Source organism: Mercenaria mercenaria, chromosome 5 (assembly GCF_021730395.1).
Source record: "Mercenaria mercenaria strain notata chromosome 5, MADL_Memer_1, whole genome shotgun sequence".
NCBI classification, from domain to species: domain Eukaryota; kingdom Metazoa; phylum Mollusca; class Bivalvia; order Venerida; family Veneridae; genus Mercenaria; species Mercenaria mercenaria.
In genome coordinates, this window is record NC_069365.1 from 73,242,405 (window position 1) to 73,259,535 (window position 17,131).

The 17,131-nt window shown below is 34.0% G+C and overlaps 1 protein-coding gene and 1 long non-coding RNA gene across 2 annotated transcripts; one reads left to right on the forward strand and one right to left on the reverse strand.

Annotated features, from left to right (window-relative positions):
- The first annotated feature begins 231 nt into the window (after window positions 1–231).
- On the forward strand, window positions 232–7,896 carry LOC123557601 (perlucin-like). Its single transcript, XM_053544684.1, has 5 exons — window positions 232–260; window positions 2,847–3,030; window positions 5,196–5,297; window positions 6,278–6,368; window positions 7,578–7,896. Exons 1-5 carry the CDS (start codon window positions 232–234, stop codon window positions 7,868–7,870), a joined length of 699 nt encoding a protein of 232 aa, XP_053400659.1. The 3' UTR covers window positions 7,871–7,896.
- A 4,776-nt stretch (window positions 7,897–12,672) lies between these two features.
- Window positions 12,673–16,788, reverse strand: LOC128557142 (uncharacterized). The gene is made up of 4 exons (XR_008371059.1): window positions 16,661–16,788; window positions 15,541–15,846; window positions 14,968–15,069; window positions 12,673–12,726 (listed from the first exon to the last, which is right to left on the reverse strand). It is a non-coding gene; the product is annotated as an uncharacterized LOC128557142 (long non-coding RNA).
- Between the last annotated feature and the right edge of the window lie 343 nt (window positions 16,789–17,131).

The following is a 17,131-nucleotide window of genomic DNA, read 5'->3' on the forward strand; positions in this document are numbered from 1 at the left end:
AAAAGACATTGTGTCTGAAATCATTCGTCCTCCACCTCTGATTCATGTGGGGAAGTTGGCAGTTACTTGCGGAGAACAGGACTGTACTGGTACAGAATCCAGGAACACTGGTGAGGTTAACTGCCCGCCGTTACTTGACTGAAATACTGTTGAAAAACGGGATAAACCCAAACAAACAAACAAAACTTTCTCAACTTCAAAAAGCTTAAATCAAGATCACACATTAGGACAATGGCACACCGGGAGAAGTACGTTCCAACGTAAGCCATGTCTCAACGATATTATGTGACAACAAACCCTTGAAAATCGCAGTTTTCAAATCTCTCTCTCATATTATTCTATAGAATAGAATGTTATCTTATTGAAACGTATCATAACCCTAAGGTATCTAATATATTTGATTCCGCAATGTCCCAGCCAGTATGCAAACTCTTTATTCAAATAGCTATTTTTTTCTTGTTCAATTCAATCCGCTGGGCACATACAGGTGGATGGAAGAATGCAGTCACTTTGATCCAGTATACAGGGAAGGCCAAAAAATCCGAAGCTAGCAGCTATAGGCCTATATCCTTAAAATGCACTGCCTGTTAAATGATGGAACATATTTTAGTTGCTAACATCTCGTCCTAATTTCTACTTTGACGAAAATAATCCATTCAGTCATAATCAATATTGTTTCAGTTCAGAGCTTATCTGAGAAACAAAACTTAAAATAATATATAAACTCCACTGGGAGTCCATTCATTAGCATCACAGAGAACAGAGTCATTGTTGACGGCTGTCCCTCATGCACTCTACCTGCTCTCTCTGCAGTTCCTCATGGTTCATCAATAGGCCTCTGTCTCTTCTTGATTTGTCTTAACCATTTACCGACTCTATTTAAAGAAACAGTAGATCATTTGCATATAAAACCGTTGTATGTCTTATGCAAAAATCCTAACTTGTTACACAAATTCTGCAAAATGATCTCCATCCCTAGAAGCATATGAAAAGGACTTGTCAATGAAGTTTAACCCTGAAAAATATGGGGTACTACAGACTATTTGAAAGAAACAAAATCAAAGGGTATTTAAAATTACACAGTTATTTCATAACATAATTATCAAATCAATAGAATGAACAAAATACACAGGGTTTCACTTTAAGTAAAGATCTCAGTTGGTCAAAGCACACAGTTATCATAACTCTGTGATCCTGTGTAGTTCTTTACTTTTGCTGTTATGATAATTGTGAGCGATGACCAACTTAGATCTTTACTTAAAGTGAAACCCTGTGTATTTTGTGCATTCTATTAATTTGATAATTATGTCATGAAATAACTTTGTCATTGTAAATACCCTTTATTTCTATTTCTTGTTGCTAGTTGCTAGCTTCGGATTTTTGGCCTTCCTTTATACTGGATCGAAGTTACTGCATTCTTCCATCTACCCGGACTTGACCAGTTTTCAGCGATAGTTTAAATATATTTTTTTATGACTAGAGCTGGCCTTTGGTGCAGTGTATCTCCTTGAGTAGTCTTGCAAAGTCTTTATTAGGATTTCGCCCCTTCAAAACTTAACCATGCTATTTCCTACTATTTTTCCTTAAAATGGTATTACGCACTTTGTTGTACATAAGATGAAATTCAATCAAAGAATAATAAAATCTGAAAGAGAGAGAAGACCCGGGGATTGGGCTTAATACTGTTATATTGTAATGTAAGTAAGCCGTTGGTCTTCTAGGACAATCCCAGTGTTGATTGCAAAGAAAAATTCATTGTACCGAATTCGGGTAAAAACCGTTATTTTCTATGCACACATATATATTATTATGTATAAAAGATGTCTGTTTTGGCACTATATTTAGCGTACTGCTTTCTCCCAATTTCAACGTGTCATTTCAAAAGTCTTAGTATCGGTTCAAAGTGTATGTGCCCAGCTACAGTATGATATCTTTCTATCATATTTCTGCCAATTACAAGGCCCAGGAGAACCCCGTGCGGGTATATGTATAATACAAGCACGGATGAATTTAACAAGAAAAAAAAATCACCCGAGAATGTGGCTTCATATTGTCATGTTTTATTTTAAAACCCAGAAGATCAAATTAGGGCAAATGTTGTCCTTTTGTTTGTGAAACGGTGTTATTCAAAGGACGTATGGTTATTGGAATAAAGAGTTTATATACTTGGTGTACATTGCGGATTCAAATATATTAAATTCCTGATGGGTATGATATCATTATGGTAAGTTTCAACAAGATAATATTTTATTTTATAGAATATTATGAGAGAGAGGTTTGGAAACTGCGATTTCCAAGAAATTGCCAACCAATTAAATTCTTAAAGGTTATACTGCTTGTTTGATTATAGTTGTTGCATACATATCGGTCTGCTGATAGTTATACTCGTTGAATTTTATGTGCTGAATATCAGATAGGAGTGCTGCATTGAAGTTTTGGTAGGACATAAAGGTGTTATATGCTGTTTCTATGACATTTCTTTTTGTTGTTTAGACATTTCTGTTGTTGATTCTAGGTGAGTTCTTTACTTTTGCAGTTATGATAATTGCGTGCATTGACCAACTGAGATCTTTAATCAACGTGAAACCCTGTATAATTTGTTCATTCAATTAATTTGATAATTATGTTATGAAATAACTGTGTAATTGTAAATACATTTTATTTCAATTTCTTTCAAGTATTCTCTAGTATCCCATATTTTTCAGGGTTAAACTTCATTGACCAGTCCTTTTCCTATGCTTCTAGGGAATGAAGATCATTTTGCAAAGTTTGTGTAACACGTTTGGATTTCTGCATAAGACACACAACGGTTTTATATGCAAATGATCTACTGTTTCTTTTAATAGAGTCGGTAAATGGTTAAGGCAAATCAGAAAGAGACTGAGGCCTATTGCTGAACCACGAGGAACTGCAGAGAGAACAGGTAGAGAGCAGGAGGGACAGCCGTCAACAATGACACTTTGGGACCTGTCTTTTAGTAATGACTTTGTTCTCTGTGATGCTAATGTCTGGACTCCCAGTGGAATTTATGTATTGCTTTATGGTGGTCAACCTTGTTGAAAGCGTTAGCAAAGTGCGTTACCATGATTGTCAGTTTGCTGGTCATTCTCAAAATTCTCAAAGGCCTCTTCCGTGAAAATTATAAGTTTTGTTTCTCAGATAAGCTCTGAACTGAAACAATATTGGTTATGAATGAATCAATCATTTTTGTCAAAGTAGGACGGGATGTTATCAACTAGGTATAATACAAGCACGGATTGAATTTAACAAGAACAAAATCGGAGTACCCGAGATAGTGGCTTTATATTGTCATTTCGTATTTGAATACCCAAGAGATCAAATTAGGGCAAACGTGATCGTCCTGTTTGCGAAACAGTGTTATTCAAAGCACGTATGGTTATTGGAATAAAGAGTTTGCATACTGGGTGTGACATGGCGGGATAAAAGTTTTCGGATGATTTTGGGGACCCGGATTTTTTGCTTGCATTTCATGCTAGGACAGTCCTAGAAGCCCAAGCAGTGACCTACTTTGAAAAATAACTAGCGAAACGGCCCGAAACGGTACCCTTAAAAATCGTCATTTCTGCACAGGTCGGGACCTGTGAGAAAATCGAGTTTTCGGATGATTTTGGGGACCCGGATTTTTTGCTTGCATTTCATGCTAGGACAGTCCTAGATTTTGTCATGTTTTTCCTGGGGAAAAAAAGAAATATTGTTGTACTACTTCTACAACTTTTGGTATGACAATATACACATATTGAATGACTTGTCAGAGAATAGTTTTGACTATGGACCAGCAAGCCGTCCAATAAGTTTTTATTATTATAACTTTTCATATCTTCTTACTTGAACCTATCAAGCTATAGACTGTAGACTGGTCAATAGTACAAGCAAAGGCCATGTGATTCACAGAAAGAGTTATGCAATAATTTACATTTACTGAATGGCTTACCGGCGATAGTAAAAGCTAATGCCCGGGTTCTAAACGACCGAGTGTAAATAGTTTTGCCTGTTGACCGGCATGCCATTCAAGCAGTATTGTGTTACGCCTCGGAAGCCTAGTGGTAGAGCGTCCGCTTCGAGTGCGGGAGGTCGTGGGCTCGATCCCCGGCCGCGTCATACCAAAGACGTAACTTAAAAAATGGTACTGGCAGCTTCCTCGCTTGGCGCTCAGCATTAAGTGGATAGTGCTAGGACTTGTCAGCCCGGTGTCAGTATAATGTGACTGTGTAGGGTATCATGCCACGTGTCTACGGCGTGATATTCCAGTGAGGCAGCACTATAAAGTTGGGCATTGTGCTCACTGCTACAAGTGACACCGTCGTTTATATGACTGAAAAATTGTTGAAAAAGACTTTAAACCTGAACACACACACAACTTAGATGTCAGATATTTGGAGGACATTTTCTGCATTGGTGGATATTCAAATAGTTTGGCATGTCACATACAAAACTAAACCCTTGGTTCTTGCTTATAATTACACACAGAGGTCAAGTAAATAAAGTAATTACCCATGTCCAATCTATCAATATTTTTTTCATAGATAGATAAAAAAAATTAAACATTTATTATTAACGCCTTACATAGATAATATTTTCCTTATCCCTTTTCACAATTTACTGTCTTTATTAATTCCACACAATTATCAAGAAAATCTGATATAACCTGCAGTAAAAATAATATCGTTTGCATATAATAAAATATATTGTGTATACACTTTTCAATCATTAATATGAATACTAAAATTTGATTTTTTCAATGATATCACTAAATTATGAATGTCTTAACCTTGATATTCGCCAGCTACCTAATGAATATCTAACTAAGACCAACGTTTTCATTCTGACATAACCATTATCTAAAAATTCCATTAATTAATAAATGTACACGTATAAACGTAACTTTAAAAAAATGTGTTTGTCAGATTTTTTTTTTGAAATTTGGAAGCCTCTAGTTTGCATTTACAAATAAAAAGGCACGAATGCACGTGACCTCCATGAATGTTGACAGGAAATTTGAATTTTGTAAAAGTTGAGTAAAGCCAAGTAATAACTGTTATCATAAAATTGAAGACGAATTAGAAAACGTGTTTTCTATAACAAATCGTTCGAAATAAATGGTAGTAAAAACCCGTAATGAGAAATTATAATACATAAGAAAGCTGTTACATGTATCAACAGTGGATGCATATTAGTTTAATTCATTTACAGTTGCTGATTGTCCAAGTGGATGGCACAGTTTTGGTGAGTCATGTTACAACTTCAGCAGTGACGAATTTAGCTGGGCTGGAGCATTCGTATGTATATTTCTTAAATACTTGGGTAACATCTCCTTAGTTTAAACGTTAGTTTCTTGACATTTGTCACATTCCATTGTTTAAAACGTAGTAATCTAAACAAATATTCATACATCCTTTGTAATAATTACGGTAGCGGTGCTGAAAAAAGGTTTTATGAAAATAAATTGTTTTTTATATCACGGAAAAACAGACAAAAACTGTTTATCCGTATTAGGTAATACACATGACATTATGACATTATAATTACGTGTTATAGCAAAATCATGAAATAAATGTACTTGAAAAGCATACCGATCCATTACTTCTGGAACACACTTTAAACTTCAAATACATTTTTAATTGCTAAAAGATGTTTCTGGAAACTTTGGTACGCAAATTCCATTCCATTTTTCTTTAAAAAAGAATTATATAAACACCAAGTTATACTTAAAATTCGTTAATGTGGTGTAAATTCAGTTAACATCATTAGTTTGTTGATAAATATAATCAGTCATACGATAAAGACGATATTCAGGATGGCCAACCCACGTGACTTTTGGATATAGTGCAAACGAAGGAAGCGTCCCGATTGAGGTAGCATTTCGCCTACATGTTAACATAAAGAAATGCAGTTTGGCGAAGTGTTAAAGAAAAGTACTAAGGCTTTGTTCGGAGGAAAGAACGCATTTTGCTGTCTTCGACGCTTTTTATCTGATGAAAATCCGTCAAGTAATAAGGAAAATATAGGCAAAATGTTACCTCAGTCGGGACGTTTTCTCCGTAGGTACGGTATCTAAAAGTCACGCGGGTTGGCCACCATGATATTTATAATCGAAATATCTGCACCGTAAAAAGTAAAAATAAATAATTTAATACTTTTTGGAATTTACTTTGTTACTGAAATAAAATGCTACAATTCTTTACTGTATACTTTTACCTGATGTAATTACATTTAAATATTTGAAATAGGAAATGCATAATCTGCTTTGTCTTTACAGTCAATGTGTAAGATACTGGGAGGTTATCTGGTTGAAATCGATAGCGAGAGTGAAGACAACTTTTTGAATGGTGTGGCAAAACAATTAAATGGTAAAGTGTGTTGTTGATAATGTATGGGTAATATTATAATGGATTAAAATTGTTTATTTCGCGATTTAGTTATCAACAATATTTTTGGTTAGAAAATGTCGCGATAATATCATCAACAAGCTTTTTATCGGTTAGAAAATCGCCGCGAAAAGCTAATTTCCTTCAGTTAGTAACTGTCGCGATTTGATCGCGAAAAGCGTATTTTCTTCGGTTAGAAACTGTTGCGATTTGATCGCGAAAAGCATATTTTTTCAGTTAGAAACTGTCGATATTTGAACGCGAAAAACATTTTTTTTCTTCGGTTAGAAACTGTTGCGATATGATCGCGAAAAGCACATTTCCTCCAGGTAGAAACTGTCGCGATCTGATCGCGAAATGCATATTTCCTTCGGTTAGAAACTGTTGCGATTTGATCGCGAAAAGTATATTTTTTCTGTTAGAAACTGTCGATATTTGAACGCGAAAAGCATATTTTCTTCGGTTAGAAACTGTCGCGATATGATCGCGAAAAGCACATTTCCTTCAGGTAGAAACTGTCGCGATCTGATCGCAAAAAGTATATTTTCTTCGGGTAGAAACTGTCGCGATTTGAACGCGAAAAGCATATTCTCTTCATTTAGAAACCATCGCGATTTGACCGCTAAAAAGCTTAGTTATCTTCCGTCAGAATTTTTTGTAAACCTGGTCGCTTTACACATTGATTGATTTCTTCTATGCAGTTTATGCATGTACATGTATATTGTTTTTCAAAACAACATGCAGAGTCATAAAATGTGCATGTTCTAGTCTCCTAAATCTTTATACATTGGCCATGTATATGTTGTCTTAATGTTTTATTGTAAATGTCAATGTTGGTTTTATACATGAATGAGACTTTAATAAACTAATAAACTAAACATAAACTGTTAACTCTTTTGCTCTATAAAGAAACTTAAATAAGCTTCTAACACATTTTTCCGGTTTGTATCAATGCAAACATAATTAAGGATGATATTTTGATGGGAAGAAAACGTTGGTATTTCAACATTGATATAATAATGTTTAAGTTATCCACAGTTGGTACAAATATATATTTAATGAAATAAATTTCCAGTGTAAGTTACATAATTATGTCATATGAATGGATAATTTTGTCAAAACAAAGATACTTATGTCTGCAATATAATTTATATTTAATGCAAAGTTTTTTTATCTAAATATATATTTTAGACAAATACTCTAGTTCACATGGTTACGGTGTGTCGACAGTGAGCCCACCAGATTTGACACAATTAATGCGCACCAGCTATTGGATCGGACTCACGGACTTGAATGAAGAAGGTACCTGGGTATGGATGACCAGTATAAAGTCACTAAACTATACAAACTGGGATGGATGTAAAACCTGTGATACCGGCTGCGACACAAATTGTGCAGCAGGATTGATGTATCCAAGTGGACACTGGCGGACAGAGAAATGTTTTCGAGGAAGATATTTTGTTTGTGAGATGGATAGTGTTTAACTGATTAAAGAAAAAATACAAATTTACTGGGTTTCTTTGTATTTATCATTATCTTTTAACAAGTGTCATGATGACCCTGTATCGTTCACCTGACAAATTGTCACATAATGTTTTGGTAGAGGACCACTACACTATGCTACATGCCAAATCTTTACGGAGCCTTGAGGATTAAGTACAGACTTTCAAAGAATTAAAAGAACTTTTGAAGAATCTACAGTTAGTGAGCCCGGGGGCGGAGCCAATATTTAACCAAAATGCAAGATTTAAACACACACGGGGTTACCCTTAGCGGGTCTCAAACTAAACAATTAAGAAAAAAATGATTTAAACTCACTTGGCAGAGGACCTCTAGACAATGATACTAGGTTTTAGACAAGGAGATTTTTGAAGTTTAACTTATGTAAGTCTATGTAAACTAAGGCCATTTTTGATCCAATGGGCATGATTTGAGAAAACTTGGTAGAAGACCACTACACACTGCTACATGATGTTGACCGTAATGTTTTAGACATGAAGAATTCTAAAGTTTTGCTTTTATGATGCCATGTAAAGCAAGTGAAGCTCGGGTGGAGCCAATTTTAACTCCAGAGGCATAATTTGAATAAATTTGTTGAAGGACGTGTAGGCAATGCTACGTCCCAAATATTTAAGCTCTGGGTCCTGAGGTTTTTGAAAAAGAGTTTAGAGTTTTTTTTAAAAAATCTCATTTTTTCCAGAATTCTGCATGGGATTGAATTAAGTAGAAAACAAACCAAGGAACATTCCTGTAAGGAGGAGATGTCGTTTGAAGCTCCGCATAAATACTACATGCTCAGGTGAGAACATATAGTCATTTGGCTATGAAGTTGTAAGAGAAAACATTAATCGCGTTATGTGCAATGTCACATTGGGAAAGTAGTGCTTGTAGACTAAAGAAATATTGTTGTCGCCAATAAAAGCGGACTTTATTCAATTTTCTTGCACTCCAAGGTCTAAAGAATGTATAAGATTAGTGCATGGTACATCATTTCAATCAAATCGAGTGCATTTGATAAATGGAATATATTGTTCTCAGTTTACATCAATGTAAAACAACAGGGTCATGATGGCTTGCTTGGCCAGTCACGAAAGGAAAATATCTGTGAAAATATTTTGAAATAGAGATCTTGTCAACGTTTTCAGACAAGAAGATTTTAAAGTTTCTAATAAATAAATCGGGGCTGGTAAGGTGTGAACATGTGGGGTGGAGTAGGGTGGGGGAATGATGACTTGATAATAAGGAACAATATAAAAAAATACAATAAACTAAAGCGCGCGTGCGTTTGTTATAGGGGAGTAACGAGTGGTCGGGAGCTTGAAGAAATTTGGTATATGGTCACCCAAGGAACGTCTGTGTAAAGTTAATTTGACTTTGAGTCGGCTGCTTCAGAGGAGAATATTTTTTTAAGTTTTGCATTGCTATGTAGAGAAAAATTGTACGGAACTTCGCAACGACAATCGAGGCAAGGAGGGAATAGATTAAAGAGATTTGAGTTGTATTGTAATCCAACAATTATTTACAATACCTCAAAAATTGTAGTTTTTATTTATTATCATTAACTAATGTAGCATATCTAAATAATATTTTGTTATTGTATACCTGTAAATATTTTGTAATTAAGCGGCTGGTATTTCAAAGTTAAATCATGACAGAAATGGATAAGTTGGAAATTAGACTGTGCCTCGACTTCCTTGATTTATTTATCACTGCAGATTGGGTAATTTATGCGTCAGTTTCATTTCGCGTTTTGACTGACATCAAACATATTCCCGTTGTTTAGAATTCGTGCTTCCTGGTTGTTTATTTTCATGGAGTAAATGATACTTAATATTCACAAATGTTTTGAATTCGCGCGTCGCTCAGTTTGAGAATAATATCCCATACACATTACGGTTTTATAAATAACGCACAGAAATCTATTTCTTGTTCTGTTTTAATATTTAGAGCAGTAACAGAATATACTCCATTGAATCACTGAATTTATCTTTAATGTGTGAAAATAGTTTCAAAGTCTACGTATCCACATTTTCTGAAATTTTTTGACATAAAAGATTATGTTCATACGGTGGTCCGTTCACATCTTAACATGTCTTCTATATATATATAACAGCACCATCAAAAATGTATTTCTGTAATTTCCTCTATTACCACTTAGATATTATTTTGTACAAGGAATTGAATTACAATTCTAAATGTGTATGTAATTTATATCATTTGTATCAATTTAAAAATTCTTTATAACAGTAACGTAATTCACAAAATCTCAAATGACTAACATGTTCTGTATAAGCAGCAAGTCCAAGAGCGTTGTGTTCAGCTCTGAGATTCGTTGATTTTGTTTGAGCGCCCCTAGCAAAATCACCTTAATTCAATATTGTATCATACTCACTCTGTTTTTTTCTGCTCGTTTAAGAAATTGAAAAGCCAGATCTTTAAAACATGACAAGACGAATTAGCAAATTATAACATTCTTCTTAGTTCTCTATTTTGACGAATTATTATGTAACATATATTTGTATATTTGTCACAAATGCAAACAGTCTGAATACTTTTATTGTCTGGAGGGAAACGTACTAATATCTTAATCAAGAAAAATCGTTTGAGGTTTAGAATATGTGTCTTATTTCGACTGAGAATCGAGCCATTCTTCAACAAGCAGACATGCGCATTTAGCACCATTCACCATCTTATGACGCTGATTTGAGCTTGCCGTTTCCATGTATTCTGGATGAATCTTTAAGAATTCATCAAACAGTCTTTTTGTGCTTTCCTGAAATGAAAAAAAGGAAAGATTATTAATACGCTAAAACTTTTTAAAGCTGACTGATCTTAACGATATTTTGATGAAAATAGCTTAAACTTCACACTTACAAACGGAATAAAATTGAAGGTTATTAAAAAGATAAATTTATCATTTGCTGAAGCGTGTACCAGTATGCTGACCAAAGCAGTATTTCAATATAACTATTTGAAAGAAAAAATAAGAAACAGCATTTTACACATTTATAAACCATATTTAACATGCATTTTCTTTCTCGAGATTAAGATAATTCACAACAAGGATAGCTTTAAAAAGTCACTAGAAAGTGGCTCGCTTAGCTCCCGTTATGAGAGGACAGGGATGGAGCTCAAAGTGATATGCCATTGAAAAAGAGTAGTTCCGCCTCGATAGCTCAGTGGTAGAGCGTCTGCTTCGAGTGCGCAAGGTCATGGGTTCAATCCCTGGCTGCGTGCCAAAGACGTAATAATGTTACAAGAAATTCCCTTGCTTGGCGCTCAGCATTAAAATGGAAAAAGGTTTCCTCTCTCACATACACTCGCGGCGATATCATCAGGTATGAGGTGTCGAGAGCGATTTAACTAAGTTGAAATAACTCGTTTTACAATGGATCTAAAATAAATTACTAATAGTATAAATCAAATAAAAACCAAGGCCAAAAGGTGGAAAATGTCAGTGATGCCACCGAATGTGAGTGTATCTCAAGTGCGTGATTTATGCTCCCCATTGATCTTCACTTTTGACCTATTGACACATAATTAGATCTATCCAGGAACAAGAAGCCTATAAAGTTCGAAGGTGATGTGTTTAACACCTCTGTAATTTCATTCTGTTTTACCCTTATAAATATGTATGCAGTCAGCTACTACTTCATTATTAATGAAGTGTCCACATAGACCCGACAGGCAGAAACGTTCCTCAACTTCTTTCTTTAAGTTAATCGGTTCTATTTAAAGTGCCAATTTTTACTTTGATTTAAATAATACTACCCCTGGGTATTTTTTTCTCAATGATTAATGCCCTGCCTGTTATCACTTTGGCATTTAGAAGTTAAGGCAGTATTCAGTTTCCAACGTATCATTTAATTATTCCAATCTCATTTTATATTTTATTCTTACAAATTATTTGATAGGAATACTTTAATTTGATTACAATGCATACCTTTTTTGAAACATTGTAAATAAGACTAGCAAAAAAAATCATCTAGCCTAAAATGTGATATAGTTGTAATGTTCGGGACAAAATATCGACTTGTTTTATCTGTACTGGTGTCTTTTTTCTATCTGAAGTTGCATTGGATCGTGTTGTCAATAAGAAGGTAAAACAATTATTCATATAACTTATATATAAAGAGGTTGTAATTCCATTTTCTACGTGTAAAAATGTGTATAGGATTTTACAGCCTCCAATTAAGTATAAAAGGAATGTAATTTTAACTTTGATTTAAACAATATTTTATTTTAAATAGATGTTATCTTGTAAACATATATAATGTCATAGGACTGAGTAAGCTACAAGCTTTTTAATTTAATATAAAAACAAAGTACTAAGTCAAATGTCAAATAAAATCTAAGTCAGAACAGAATAAAGCATTTGGGCAAGCCTGCCTGTGAAAGTATAAAAAGGTAAAACATTACAAAAGATTGTTAACAATAGAATCACATGCTGTGTGAGTTACCCATTAATCATAAAATATATAATACTAATCTGATATTTAAATGTATACTGCGGTAGGTAAATACGATTCTGTTACAAAACAACACTCTGGTGCTTAGGTTACATTTTGTCACATACCTCATTTGTTTCGTGCACCAAACAAAAATGATGCAACTTTTCTCTTGTCTCTAACCTTCTTGCAAAGTATGCCTGAAGTAAGAAGTGGCAATGATAGTTTCGTCACTGGTATATATACAATTTTACAATGAAAGAAAAATATATCACTTTAAAAGCTTTAAGCTGCAAAATGATAATGTAAACAAAGCATGTCATACAAGCTTACTATACGTTTACCTTGCATGTTCTGAAGTTGTATCGCATGATATTTAATGAAATGCGATCCTGCATAGTTGAAGTTAAGTACTTATATCGGACTCGTCTTTCATTTCTATACGACCTACTTTTAACTAAAATCTTGATATAAACTGTAATGGATATATATAGATACGGCTGTGCCTCATTTAAGATGGTAATTCCTTAAACTCTTTAAAACTATTGTCTCATTCCCATCATGTCCCTAACCGTGTTATTAAGATTATCTATTTATGTGCTGTGAGTTTATTTCTCCTTCCACAAAGCAATTTTAGATTATGGTGTGTTTGTCCATCAGAAAAATAACTTGCAAAAGCATTTACTATTTATGTAAAAAGTGATGTTTCTGCCGGCAATACTTTCATTACAGTATCAAAATTTTGAGTGTATTTCAACAGCTGCTTCTATAATATATAAGCTGGTTTTAAGTATATAACATATCTATCAGGCATAGTGTCTTGTTGGTCCAATATTTGTTTTTTTAGGCTGGTTTGGTGCCGTATCATCATTTAGAATTAAACAGTGTTCAGTTAAGTGTTCATAGAAAATAACAACTTTCATGTGTACAATACTGATGGACAAACCCTTCTGGATAGAAGTTTAATTTAAGTCGCATCGTCAAGAAAGATATCTCGTGCAAGAATCAACCGCACAAATTCAGAAATGACAGTTTTCATTACTTACTAATAGCTGGTCGTTCGGTTTTTCAATTGTTAAGTATTCCTTGATTTTTCTTTCTTTCACAGGTAAACTATTTCAATAGAACGTAATATTAAGTACACGTAACTTCCCGTGCAGAAATATTTTCCTGTTCTCAGGAAATCCCAGGATTATCCTGGGATATCCTGGGATTCTTTTAGCAAGGCTGCAAGAAAGTCATGAAGACAGGACTTTAACACTAAAAGAAAGGACTTTTGATAGAAAAATTGTCCTGTTCACAGGCAAAAGACAGGATTTTTTCTAAAAGATACAGATTGAAAGATTGTAATTAATTTGAAACATGATCTTGTAATGGTGTAATAAGTTAATTACATCCTGGTTTTGAAGGCCCATGTTTTGAGAGAAACTGTATCATTAAGTACTTCTGATTGTGGTGTTGTCAGTGTAACAGGAATATATTCTATAAATTTGTGGTAAGTTAGCAAATTATTTCTGTATAAACTTTTAGAAATAATACTAAATGTACTCTTGCATTTAATGATTTTACAAAACAATAAGTTATTTAGAAAAGTAGTTTCCTCTAAAGTCAGTCAGAGCATTAAAACGTGAAATGCGTTACTACAGTTTAGGTTATTTGTACATGCATGTTTGATCAAAGACAGTTTCACTCTAGTGAACGGATCATAGAATGATAAGAGCTTTTTGCTCAGTATGAAGCTCATAATTTGATGATTCTAGACTAGATAGTAGTACTTTCACCTAGTTTTTTTGCCATGAGTGCATATATTTGCGCTGATTTAAGATGTGCCAAGAAATTAATATTTCTGCTATGACAGGTTGTATTGTTTCAATGTACATGATGTATGCCTTTTAACTACAAAATATTTTTTAATATTAGAAAATGATAATCCTTATATTCTTACTGTAAATACTATTGAACTTTAACAGTCAATTTGTTAACTGTATTTCCCGCCAAAGAGAATTTCAAATCATGTTTACAAGGTATTCAATTACATGTTCTGGGGTTTCCTGAAGACAGGACAATTGTCCTGAGATTTCCTGTCATCAGGAATTCCTAAGATTTACTGAAGACAGGACAATCGTCCTATAATTTCCTGACATCAGGAATTCCTGGGATTTCCTGAAGACAGGACAATTGTCCTGGGATATCCTGACTTCAAGAATTCCTGGGATTTCCTGAGAACAGGACAATATTATACTTTTATGTCCTGTCTTCAGGAAATCTCAGGACATTCCTGGGATTTTCAGAATAGCAGGATTGGAATTCTCAGATGTCCTGTTTTTTTCCTGTTCATAGGAAAATCCTGGGATTGTCCCATTCCCATTTAACGGCGTGAAAAGTCCCAGGACTGTCCCAGGAATTCCTGAGATATTTTCAGGACATTATCCCAGGATAGTCCTGGGACTTCCTGGGATAATCCCAGGATTTCCTGTTCCATTTTCGCAAGGGTGATCTTGTCGAGACGACAAAGCAAAAACGATCACCGAGACAGTGATTCAAGGGTAGAAGTATAAAAATGACCAGAAATACAGAACTATATTTTATCACTCGTATTTATCTATTACTACGATATAATTCAAAAAGGATACAATATTCTTGCCATCATTTGCTAAAATGTAGAATATAGCTCCTGTCTGTTCTTCGTATTTCACGCTAATTCTCCAGATCATGTCCCGCATAACGTCGAAAGCCTGTTATGAAATGATATATTAAAATGATTGTTAAAATAACATATCAATAAAACTATTTCAATTAAAATTTTAGCTTTAATTCTAAACTTAATCGGACAATGTATTTAAAATTCAAGGAATACTATATGTCATCAGTAATTATTATTATCATTATCATTTTTTTTATAATTACAGCAATTCATCTAAAATATGAATTTCTTAAAAATTTGAGTGAATATAAACTTTTACACTTACGCCTTTCAGAAAGTATTAATGAGGATTAATGTATATTTAAACTTTTACACTTACATCTTTCAGGAAGTATGAATGAGGAATAATGTACATTTGTATATTTAAACATTTACACCTACCTCTTTCAGAAAATATGAGTGAGTAATAATGTAGAAACACATATACGTTAATCTAACGAAATCATAGTGCTAAAGAATTGATGGACAAACGCAGATTAGAAAATTAGAATGAAATACACACCTTTATATATATACTGAATAATCCTCTCCATTTATTTTTAGATGAATACTTTACACAAACAAAGAAAACAGAAGGGACAACTGATAAAGCAATAATAAGAACATATCCAGCTGGCTGATAAATGTTTGTTTTTTCTCTTCCACCCGTAGTCAAAAGCAGCAGAAGAAACAGTGCTGTCAGAAACGATACTAAACATAGGCATATTGCAGAAATAATCGAATAAGCGTGATTCCATATATACAGGTATCGCATAAAAAACGATCCATTCACAGTATCTTCTATTTCTTCAAGTAGGTTTACTGAAATCTAAAATAAAAAGTAGTACTGTCTGTTTCGAATATCTTAAGGAGAAAGTGAAAATCAGTTCAACCTTCAAAATTGCTGTATTCTGAAGAAAAAAACCAACTTGCCAACTATTTCCTTCCACAGAATGTATGGTCTCTTGGCACAAGCAGATATATCGTTATGAGGAAATTGCCAGTTGAATCGCTGATTTGCAGTGCTCAGATAATGTGACACTGAAGCAGTTGGTACATTATACCTTTATTCAAATTATCATTAATTTCAAAGTCTCACTATAATGAATACTTACGGATTGTATTCAAACGTTAAAAAAAGAAGGGCGATTAAGCTGGTGGAAACAGTTATACACATTATTCAGGTAGTGACCGCATTTGTATAAAACGCAAACATTAAGGGACTTGTCCATTTTATGACAAGGTACTAATATTCGTAAAAATTCTAAAACGCTGGAACTCAAACAGTAACACCCACATTATATAATGTACATTTTAAACATGATACAGATTACTCTGTTCTATGGATCTAGTTGTGTACCTCTGTCCGCCCGCTTAACTCAATAGCAATACAGCAGATCTACAGATCGCTGGATCGTGAGGTCGATCGGAGGGCTAGGCGTATGTTCTCCGTGACGATTACTGAAAGAAATTGTGTCCTCAACCTCTAATTCATATGGGGAAGTTGGCAATTACTTGCGGGGAACAAGTATTGGTGCAGAATCCAAGAAAGCTAGTAAGTTTTACTGCCATCCGTTACATAATTGAAATATATTAGAAAAACGACTCTAAAATCAAAGCAAAACAAATAAAAAGTTGCATACTTCGAAACCTGAATTCCATACAATTGCTCTGTCAGTGTCCGTCAGTTGAAGTCTATACCTCGTGAAAGCCAGGCAGCTTGGTTTATGACCTTTGACAGGAAACTATAGATGCTTGCCATTTCTTGCTTTATAAAATAATTGGTAAAGAAGACATTTGTACGGTGCCCCTAAAGTGACATGTTACACACTTTTTTTCCACTTAGGTAATGTGAGACTTTTTTTATTTCGTTTAAACGAAATCATTTCGTTTAAACGAAATCATTTCGTTTTTACGAAATAACTATTTCGTTTAAACGAACTCATTAATCCACATTATAAAACGCCATGTTTTTTTAACTTTTATTCCACGCCCGTATCTCTATTGCGAATGCTTTTAATAATTACTGCACCAGTGAGGGTTATCAATAGGTTAACATGAATGAGGTATTGTAAAAATGTGTTTAACGTCTTGAAAAACTAAATAGTTTTAAA